Genomic DNA, 11,306 nt, shown 5'->3' with positions numbered 1-11,306 from the left:
GCCTAGGGGCTGCTGCGCGCCCCTCCCCCCCCCCCCAAGTCTGAATTGGACAAGGAGGGGGGTGGCGCCCCCCCTTTCCTTTCCCCCCTCTCTTCCTTCCCCCCCAAGTCCTAATCCAACTAGGGAAAGGGGGAGTCCTACTCCCGGTGGGAGTAGGACTCCTCCGGCGCGCCTCCTCCTAGGGCCGGCCGCACCCCCCTTGCTCCTTTATATACGGGGGCAGGGGGCACCTCTAGACACACAAGTTGATCTTCGTGATCGTTCTCTTAGCCGTGTGCGGTGCCCCCCTCCACCATAATCCTCGATAATATTGTAGCGGTGCTTAGGCGAAGCCCTGCGACGGTAGAACATCAAAATCGTCACCACGCCGTCGTGCTGATGGAACTCTGCCCCGACACTTTGCTGGATCGGAGTCCGGGGATCGTCATCGAGCTGAACGTGTGCTAGAACTCGGAGGTGCCGTAGTTTCGGTGCTTGGATCGGTCGGATCGTGAAGACGTACGACTACATCAACCACGTTGATATAACGCTTCCGCTTTCGGTCTACGAGGGTACGTGGACAACACTCTCCCCTCTCGTTGCTATGCATCACCATGATCTTGCGTGTGCGTAGAAAATTTTTTGAAATTACTACGTTCCCCAACAGTTAACACAATTCAAAAAAAATCATGAATAGAAAATTCATGAATTTGAAAAAAAAATCATGGATTATGGAAGACAAAGTTCAAGAATTTAACAAAAGTTTATTGATTTTGAAAAAAAATCATGATTTTTTAAAAAAGTTCATCGATTCTGAAAAAATTCATTGGTTTTAAAAAACAGATCATGTATTTTGAAAAAAGTTAATTGATATTAAAAATCATGAAATTGAGAAAAATACACGCATTTAGCAAAAGAAAAAGCAAAAAAAGAAAAGAAAACAGAAAAAATAAAAATAAAAACCAAACAAAACCGTTCAAAAAATGAAAAAAAGGAACAAGAAAAATGAAAAAAGAAAAAATAAATGTTGAGAGAAGAAAAGGCTGAAAAAGATGTAAGCTATCACATCAAATGAGGTTGGCTAGTTGGTTATTGTGGCTTACTTTGAACCAGGAGGTCACTGGTTATCTCATCACACTCACAATTTTCTGTGGGTTAAAATAAGAAAACAAAAGATAGATGGGCTAGCCCAGCTCGCAGGATGGGGTATGCACCCGGCGCCTGCAACGCCAAATAGGAAATGCCTTGGGCGAGTGCGCCGTTGCAGGTTGTCCATGTCTTTTCCGTCTGACAACTCGGGCAACTTTGCCTCCTTGAAGTGGAACTGGAGGCGGACAGAGGTTGTGCCTTACTGATTGCGTGCTCGTGGGGCTTTGCGGCCGAACGAGACGCCTTGATCTGATTGGCAATCTGCCCGAGTTACACATGATTTCCATTGTAGACCCAGGCTCACGGGGAGCCTGAGCCCGAGAGGTTATCCTACGGGCGGTCTCAACCGATGAGCTATTGTCTCCTTCCTCTCATATTTTCTCTCCCTGGTCCGCACCTCCCTATTCCTCGTTCCCGTGTCACTCTTGCATAGACTTTGCCCAAATGCATGTGAATATGTGAACTTTGGATCATAAATAGTTGTTGAAATGTGATTGAAAGGAATTAATATTATTATGATCTTCACTTATACTCAACCTTTCCCTGAAACAATTTCAGCCCAGCAAGAGAAGCCGTAGAGAAAGATATTTTACGTGGAGCAGCCATGTGTTCAAAGTTCTACTTTTTAAAAATTGTTGGGATCGATGCATTCCTTACATTTGTATGCACAAAACAATAAGAAAGGATTTCTTTCCCCTTTTCCCATCAATATTCCTTATTCGGTTATTCCCCTCTCGGGTTTTCTTTGAATTGTCATAAGGAAATATTCTATTACCATTTTCAGGTTGTTCCTTCGTATTTTCCCTGGCATGGAAAATGAGGATTTCTACTAGCGGGAGAAAGGTAATAGATCCATTCATGATGAGATAATTAAACATCTCCTTTAATCTTTTATTAAACACCTCCATACACGCAGAGTGCATCAGTTTTCATGGGTGATACATGCATCCTAGTCCCGGCACATGATCTGATGATCGTGGTAAACTTCCTACGCAATGCTAACTAGGCTGCTGGATTTGCTAGCGTGGCTGCGCGTCGAGCCAGCCATCGGGAGAGATGTAGGACAAGCTGACGAATCTAGCGATTTCCTTGCCGCTCAGCTGCTTGGCCCACGGTACTCGCTCCGTCGTGTTGGACCCCGCCCCTGTGCACTCTGATTCCACCATCGTCAGCAATCCCCTGCAAGTAAACCAAACACCAAGAAAATCATATATATGTGCAACCGTTTAACTTCACGATCGACATGAAACTATTATGTGAGCATAGAAGCACACAATCCTGGCTCAAGAAAATATATTATTCTCTTTTTTTAATAATAACAATAACAATCATGCATACACACGACTAAGTATTACTTCCTCTGTAAACTAATAAGATAGTGATCTAAAAGATCATATATTAGGATATGTACAATGGTGCTATCTTAGGAGTGCCACGTAGGATAAATGATGAGGTGGAAGAGAGAGAACTCATAAGAAAAGGCTTGTCTTCTCTTATTTAAGAGAAGACAAGAGATGATCTTTTAGCACAATATGTCTCACCATGTCTTTAGAAATTGCTAGTTATTGATGATAAGGCTAAGAGATGACCCATTGTAGACTCTTTTTTTGTTATCTCTAGATTATATGCAAAATTTAAGATAAGACTATCTTATCAACCATTGTACATGCCCTTAGTTTACAGAGGGAGCACATGTAGACATTAAGTTTGGTGAAGAAGAAAAAAACTTGTTCTTTGTGTCGCTTGGAAGAAACTAAACTGAGTGTACAAAATGGAACTATTCTATCTCCGCAAAAAAAAGGGTACTATTCTTAAGAAATGCCATTTTTCTTAAGAAATTCCGGAAGTGCATAATATACTACCATATATACTATCATTTTTTTAAGAATATAAAAATCATTTTAATATTTTAAAAGTAAAATGTGCAAGCACACTCAGAAGCACAAAATCCATTCTCAATGATCCGCTTGTTTAAAACTCACTCTTTGCCCTTGGAGTTCCAGATGTCCCAACCTTGGCGGTCCACAACGATAGACATGTTGGTCTGGTAGAAGATGACCCTAGCATAGTCTCGCCATGGGCGTCCCAGGTATATCGGCATGAAGCCGCCGATCTTGCACTGCTTGAACACAAATGCGGTATCGTCTTTGTCAGTGTCTCGCCCATGCGCCGTGATGGATCCCAGCGTCTTTGTTAACTTTCCCGTCCATAGATCACAGCCCTACATGCATGCGTACACACACGCACCGTCATTGACAACGCACATGTCGAGACCTGATAGACATGCCTGATTTAATTTGCACCTGGAAGATGGACCTGGCGTTGCCGAAGATGAAGTCCACGGCGCCGCCGATGACACAATTCTTATAGTAGTGCCTCCCAGCCATATCGCACAATGTGTCCTGAACACTGAAGAAGCCGCATCCATAGAACGACGACCGGTCCCCATCAACTAGGGCAGCCACCGCTTGCGCCAGGTTGGCCCCGTCGTATGTGTTCTACAATGACAACTCACGTCTAAGGCTGAAATCTTCTTGCAGTCATATCGGTGGTGAGAAAAACCATTATGTTGGGTGACATACTAACCTTGAACGTGATGTCGCGGGCCATGAAATCATCGGCATGAGAGGCGAAAGTCGGGGTGTCGGCGGTGGTGGACGACCCGCCGGCGTGATCGGCCCACTCGATGGACGTCTGCAACCTCCCCTCGCCTTCCAGCAGGATGAAGCTTTTGTTAAATGGCACAGTCACCTTCTCACTTCATCGTGTATCCATTACGAGAATACGAAAAAACATAGTCAAAATCGGCTTCATTGTTAATATTTTTCTATTGAAACAACATTTATATATGTGGAACAAATGAAAGATGCACAGATCACGTGTAAGTGCCGGCGGCGACGTGGACTCGGGTCCATTGGTTGTTGCCGAAAGGGACGGAGTCGATGGCTGCTTGGATAGTCTTGAAGTCGCCTCGGCCAGTCTGGTCGACGAAGACACTTTTAACCACCGTCTGTGCAGCATCGCAGCGGTGAGATGTCTCGGGTGTAAAGGATATGAAGAGTGCTACAACACTAATGGCTATGGCCAGCAGTCGCCGTAGTGCGAGCTTCTTCATGTCTCTTCGTTTTGTACCTATTAGTCTAAACAGATGAGAAAGTAAGGGCTAATGATAATATATAATGAAGTAGACGGTGAGAAGCTCGACAAAAAATCGAATCAACTGAGAAAGAAATAAGCCCGGTTTGAAAACGGGCAATCACTGATGGGCGCTCCGGGTTTGGTAAGTGACTGATTCCGAATCACATCTTTCCATGCGTGGTGAACAGCGATATCTTTCCATTTCACGTTTTGTACGGCGCTCGAACCATGCACTGGGCATGTAGGTAGTAATTAGGCGGCTTCTCGGCTTGTGCTATGGGATGCCATGGTGCATGAGTTGTGTGTACAAATGTTTATTTTTTGCAAGATGTGTACAAATGTTGTGTGGTAAAAAAAAAAACCTACTTAGATGGTCGTATGTCTCTGTGGTCAGACCAGGTTTTTCCTTTTTTCTAACCACATATATTTGTTAGGCAAACGTATTACAAAGAGTACACATATTGAGTCAAACTGGCAAAAATGCGAGCAGCCAAAACTGCATCTCTCTGGTGCATTCCGTTCTTTTTCTTTGTCCGAAAAGGCCATCCGATTTTTTTTAACACGGCACAATCATAGATACTCACATACAAGCACGTACACTTACCCTATGAATGCACAACGCACACCCTATCCCTATGAGCACCTCCCGCTGAGCCGGCACAACATCTTATGGTTAACGAAGTCATCACAGACACTCATTGTCGATGTGAACATCTCCTCCCACTGAATGAACTTCACCGAAAGCCTCAAATAAATTCTAGAAAATGTAAGCACCAATGCCAAGTCACCAGATACATTAACCAACGTTCAACATTACAAGCACCCATGAAAAAAACAAGAACTTACATAGAAGAGCATCTCCAACAGTTGTCGCTAAAATAGGGAATTGAAAAAGTGGTTTAGGCTACTAGAACGCAAATTTTAGGGCGTCGGAAAAAACAATTCTCCAACAGCAGCCCTAAAATAGGGCACCACCGCTTCAACAACTGCCCTAAAATAGGGCACCCAAAACATCCAAACTATTGTAAACTAGAAGCTACCCCACGCGTTGTTGCGGAAATTTCAAGATAAAGAATCTTGTGTAATAGTAAGAAAAAACTAATCTACTATATCTAAATAGGAGCGCTCACTACCTCATTTCTCTTGACATGCAAGTATAAATGTGAGGCAATACAATGCTAAAGAGGAAAAATATTATATGAATCACAAAATGTAACGATAGAACAAATAATGTATAAATCTTTTTTAATGAAAAAAAAACTCCGCTTTGTGTAAGAAACTGGAAAGGACCATATTGTACTCCTGCGTGTGGATGGCCAAATTTCCTCTCTCATGGTTACTTGTGAACATAAAGTAATTTAAGAAGCATTCGACAGCAGCTAGTACGTAACCGGCGAACAAAATTAAGAGGTAGCCAAATGCAAGGTTAGCTATATGCAAAGTGTGGATATGTGAAAGCCATTTTTAGTTTGATCAACATTTGCTCAGGTGGTGAATTATACATTTGGCCTATTCTAGTGAGTGGAAGGTAATATAAAAGGCTTAAGTAAACAAACATTTGATCAACTGAGACAGCAACGCAAACATACCTATGTAGGCCTTGGAGTGACTACATATTGTTTCCAAATAAAGAAATCAGTTTGTAAAGCTTCAGATTAAACTATTACAACATTTGCTGCCCCTAATTCGGTTCTAAATGGCGGTTATATAAAGGAAAATCAAGCCTACACAAACCTGAAGGTTCCTCGGGGGACAATCACCTGAAGGTTGCGTGCGAAACCTGAAGTACAATGAGAAGTTTGCGAATTGAATGGTACACATACACAACAGCAGCTTAAGCCCTCTCATGTTATGAAATTTTACACATGAAATTAATAAAGATGAATATTATTAGAAGTCACTTGAGATCTTCCTCGGCTCCTACTCTGCCTTATGGTTCCTCTTTATCTAGCGGCAGACTATTTAACCTGAACAGTTGTTTGAAGAATCTAAACATCAGATAGAGTTAGAATATTGTAATGGAACTTCAATAGATTGACATCCCACACATGACGGATGACTGTAGAATATTACAGCCATGTTTAGCAACCACGGATTCTGCTTGACCACAATCCAAGAGAAATATGAATATTGGAGGATGAAGAATTGTACGTGAATCAAGGAAATATATAATAAGTAAATTGAGAGGAATTCATCAAGGAGTGATCATAATCAATGGTACACGAAACACATAAATATCAGAAAATAATATGGGAACCAAGAGATGTTGCGTGACTTAATTTCTTTGATGAGCCAAACACCTATCGACTGCGCAAGATGGCAAATCCAGAAAACATAAGCTTGGGGATAAAAAAATCAATAGTGGCTGAAAGTAGGGAGCATCACCTACCAGAGTAGAGGGCTCGGGACGTAGAATAGGACGCGATGAATGTGCGTGCTCGAGAACCTTCTTTTCAAAGACAAAGGCGACGACACGGAAGAGAGAGCAACGAAGTAATGATGAGGGGAGATGAATGTTGTCGTTTCATGTGTAGTTATGGCTGCTGTTCCATGGCGTGGTGCAGAAGAGAAGGGGTAGCGGCGGCGAGCCTGACCTAGTGCGATGAGTTACATGGGCTATAACAATAGACTAACTTAGCCATGCCTACCTTTTATATGGGCCAGCATGAACAACCGAGGTGCAGGTAGAACCCTAGAATGTCACGCGTACGTACCTTTTAATATGGGCTGGGAAGCCGACGTGCAAAAATCATGTGGCTGCATGAAGAAAATCGTCTGGGCGTAGAGAGTGGAAGGCTGCATGTCTCTCGGGTGGGTGGGTGGAGAATTGATGACGTGGTAGACTACTTAGATGAATAGCTTGCATATCAAGAGAAATAAGGTAGTGGGAGCTCTTATTTAGATATAATAGATTCAATCCAGACATCCAAACATTGAAAGTACTAAACATAGTTCGACTACAAACTTGCACATTTAAATTACTGACTACAACTCGCCACTGAGATTGTCCCAATAATGTCGTTGTCCTCCTCGTCATCATCCTCATCCTCCTACTTGAGCTCGATCACCCTTGAGGGGTCAGCCTCATTCTCCTTCACCTCCTTCTTCATTGGCTTGTTGTGTTGCGTCCGGCACTCATACTCCGCATGCACGACGCAGGTGTGTTGGCCATTCAAAGTCAGACTAACCGAGCCGTGGATGGCTGGTATAGAGGATCAGAGTGGATGCGAGGGGGCAATAACACATGGTAGACGTGAGATGATAAACATGATCCTCTTGCATCAAGAATAAAATCATTGGCAAGAATTTATCTGTTACATTCCCTATCAATTGTCCTATGTGCTTTTCAACGTGTAGGTTTTCATTTTTGTCAAGGATGTTAGGCTGAGAACTGAGAACTAGCTCGCCAAGGCAGGGATGATGGACACCAGCGACGAGGCGGGGACATGTCGTGTCGTTGCAATAGCTCCACGTCGAGCAGAGAGGATCTCTTGCCCATCGGGGGCACCTCGTCGACCTCCTCCTAGGAGGACTCCTGCTCGAGATACTCCAAATTCACCCCTTCATCAGAGCTCATGTTGTTTGAGCCTCCGTCATTAGAGACACGGGCATGGTGTGGGACGAGGTTGGGCTCGGCGACAGGCAGCGGGAGGGTGGCGAAGCCAGCTGACATTGGAGGACATGTGCCTTGTTGACGTCGTATTTTTAAGCCGGATCAAGCGTTTCGACCCGTTATGGTAGCGATTCGGACTAGAGGCCACCGAGGAGCCACATAGCCCACCATCTCGCACACCGCTCGTCCTGGCCCTCCTCCTTCCTGGTTACTTGGCGCAGTCAGCTAGGGTTTCACTGTGCTAGGCTCGGGCGATGGAGATGAAGATAGTGGAGTGAGAGAGAGTGCAGGGGAATAAAATATAACAATGGAGTCAGGTTGTTTGGCCGATTTGGTGGGCTATTCAGACAACCCCATTTCTCCCCCGTGTATGGGCTAGATTTGAGGCATTGCGCAAACCGTTCGGACATTTTGGTTAGGTTTAGTGGAGCCCTTGGGCAGCCATTTTCATTTCCAGACTGTTTGCCATGACATATGGGGGCAGAGTAGAGGACACCCTTGGAGATGCCCCAACGAGCCACAAGTTTCATTGCTCCTTTCCAATACTATACTACTAGGATCCTTAGGGAAAATCCCTCCGAAACATGCATAGTTCCGGACTTTTCACAATGCCCTGATAACAAGAAGAACCACCCTCATAGCTAGAAAAGTCACGCTAAATTTACCGTCACAGAATCAATTTTTTATTTCCCGATACCATTTCTCTGGGAAGGACTGGAAGAACCGACTCCAGCAAATCTAAAAATAATTGTTTTTTCACCCAAAAGCATTCAAATGAATTTTGAAATTAAAAAAATTATTAAATATTGATACATACTAGGTACCATAATATTTATGCAAATCAGTATGTGGCATATTTGTCACTGCTCTACTTTCTTTCAATGTAGTTTGTGGGGGTTTACCGCCTAGGGCCCACATGCCAATGACAGTTCAAGCACCAAAGATAAGACTCACAAAGCAATAGTAAAGTTTTTCCACCACGGCAAGGCGAGTGTTGTGTTTCTCTACACATTTGCATCCTATTTAGTTGAAGCATTTAAATTCAAATTCAAAATGAATTTTTGGTCGGTACAACCATTTATCCGTGTGAACATATATATCTATTACTACCACTACTACCTATTAATAAAGCAAGGTGTGTTTCTCTGGATTTTTTTTTTCACCCGCTCACTGTCGAAAATATTTTTTTCTCCGAGGTGGCACTAATTTTTTGTGCGTGCATCTGCTTTTTTTTCCGAGAATTTCATACGTGGGCCGCGGGCTGTGGCCCAGCGAACCAAACCCATATATTGTTCTGCCAACGCAGCTGGGAAAATCCTATTGGCCGCGTGTACAACAAATAGTTGGAGCTTCGCACAAGGCGCAAGATTGGTTGGTCCATTTTTCCTCTCTTTTTTGATATGTTTCTATTTTTATTTTTCTATTCCTTTCTCTTTTTCTTTCATTTTTTCTTTTTTGCCATTCAAGTTTATTTTAATTTTACTTTTTTCGTAAATTAAAAAATGTTCAGAATAAAAAAATTGAAAATTGTTCAGAATTCTAGAATTTTGTTCCGGTTATGAAAAATGGTAAGAACTTTAATTTTTTTCTCATCCCAAAATTTGTTTAAAATTCAAGGATGTACCAATTTCTTTTCAATTTTTTTGTGTTTCACAAAATTGTTGGAGATTTTCAAAAAATAATAGCATTTTAGAAAAGTTCCAAATTTGAAAAATATTCTTGTTTTAGTGAAATATTCACAAATTCAAGGAAAAAATATTTTAAATAGTCCCACATTGCTCCTTTGCATGTAGTCATACTAATATATATACGTGTGTGAAACTACATGCAATAATAAGCCAGATGAAGGATGGATGGACTGGTGGGTGAGCTAGCTGCAAATGCACCCTAAATTTCTTAAAATGGAAAACAGTTGTCCCATTTAAAAAAAATGTTTGTGTTTTCCAAAAGTTTTCAAGATTTAAAAACTTCATTTTAAAATGCTCCAAATTCAAAAAATATTTTTGTTTTAGTGAAATATTGACAAATTCAATATAATGTTTGCGCTTTAAAAAGATACATATTTTCTAAAATTGTTCTGAATGTTGAAAACATGTTCCAGTTCTCTAAAATTGTTCACAAATTAAAAAAATGTGTTTTTACAAAAGTTTCATGTTTTCAAATTGTGTTTGTGAATTTTTAAGTATGTTTCTTTTTCAAATTTTATTCGTGTTTTTAAAAGGTGTACATAATTTTTGAAAAACTGTTCGAGATTTCAAAAACTATTCATGTTTCCAAGAATTTTGGCTATTTGTAATAATTATATTTTTTGAAATGTTCAAGAGAAAAACAAATTTTGTTTTGAATCTGATGCTGCAGTATGTTATTAAATATTTGCCCGGGCCATAGGTTAATAAGGCATGTTTGTTCGAGTGGCTGGCAACATTTTGTCTAGTCTTTGAGATTGTGAGTTTGATCCTTCAACTCATATTTCTTTTTATGTTTATACTCGCACGTTGCAAACACATGTCGTTTTGGTGCCTAGGACTTTCACAGCGCATGCAACTTGCCAGCCCAACTACCTGGGAAATAAGGAAAAATATTTTAAATAACCCCGCATTGTTTGTTTACATACAATCGTACCAAATTATATATATGTGCAAAACTACATGCATGTAGTAAGTTGTACGAAGAATAGATGAATTAAACTGGATGAAGGATGGATGGATTGGTACATGAGGAAAAGGGACCTTGAATTTGTTTTTAGAAAGGAATTGACTCCAGTACGTGAGCTAGATGGATGGACTGCTACGTGAACTAGCTACAAAAGGACGTTGAATTTCTTGAGGATTGCTACCCGAGGAAAAGAGAAGAGAAGACCCGACTACGTGAGCTAGATGCATGAAAAAGAGAAGACCCAGCTCACTCCCATATTATGGAACTTCACACCTTAAATCCTTTGGATCAATGAACGGAAAAATAGTGTAGTGGAATTAACTCCGGTTGTACCATATCGATGGCTTGAATATTGGAAAGAAAAGACCCGCCCCATTTCCATGTTATGGAACTTCATACCACAAAATCCCCTCGAGTGAACGAAAAAACAGTGAATAATTCGCGGGCCTTGTCCTAACAAAACCCTTAAATCCCCTAGGTTAATGAACAAAAAAATAGCGGATTGATTACTTCACACGCGGTGAAACCCATAACCTAAATGTTCCTTCTCGGCGTGCACAGTTGCACACAGGGTTCTGCATACACATAAAATTGTCACTAAATTAAAATACACACTACTGTTTCTCCCATTACAATGCACGGGCATTTGTGCTAGTACTTAATAATGTCCTTCAAAAAAAATCGCAAGTGACAGCATGCATTTATAATTTATATGTTAAGACCTGGGCCTGGCCACCAGAGTAATTTATTTTATTTGAAAACGCAACACACT

The 11,306-nt window shown here is 41.5% G+C and overlaps 1 protein-coding gene across 1 annotated transcript; it reads right to left on the bottom strand.

Annotated features, from left to right (window-relative positions):
• Positions 1–2,147: 2,147 nt before the first annotated feature.
• On the bottom strand, positions 2,148–4,243 carry LOC123149412 (probable pectinesterase 29). Its single transcript, XM_044569069.1, has 5 exons — positions 4,008–4,243; positions 3,715–3,886; positions 3,432–3,626; positions 3,111–3,349; positions 2,148–2,307 (listed from the first exon to the last, which is right to left on the bottom strand). Exons 1-5 carry the CDS (start codon positions 4,241–4,243, stop codon positions 2,148–2,150), a joined length of 1,002 nt encoding a protein of 333 aa, XP_044425004.1.
• Between the last annotated feature and the right edge of the window lie 7,063 nt (positions 4,244–11,306).

Source organism: Triticum aestivum, chromosome 7A, assembly GCF_018294505.1.
Source record: "Triticum aestivum cultivar Chinese Spring chromosome 7A, IWGSC CS RefSeq v2.1, whole genome shotgun sequence".
Classification (NCBI taxonomy): domain Eukaryota; kingdom Viridiplantae; phylum Streptophyta; class Magnoliopsida; order Poales; family Poaceae; genus Triticum; species Triticum aestivum.
Note: the sequence above shows the minus strand (reverse complement) of the source record. Positions and strands in the feature narration are given on the sequence as shown.

What these genes read in the sequence shown, in the direction of transcription:
- LOC123149412 (XM_044569069.1), bottom strand. Translation starts at nt 4,243, where the DNA reads ATGAAGAAGCTCGCACTACGGCGACTGCTGGCCATAGCCATTAGTGTT. An exon ending in GTCGCCGCCGGCACTTACAC is followed by an intron (nt 3,887 to 4,007) that starts GTGATCTGTGCA and finishes TACACGATGAAG; the next exon opens with TGAGAAGGTGACTGTGCCAT. An exon ending in TGGAACTCCAAGGGCAAAGA is followed by an intron (nt 2,308 to 3,110) that starts GTGAGTTTTAAA and finishes GTTTACTTGCAG; the next exon opens with GGGATTGCTGACGATGGTGG.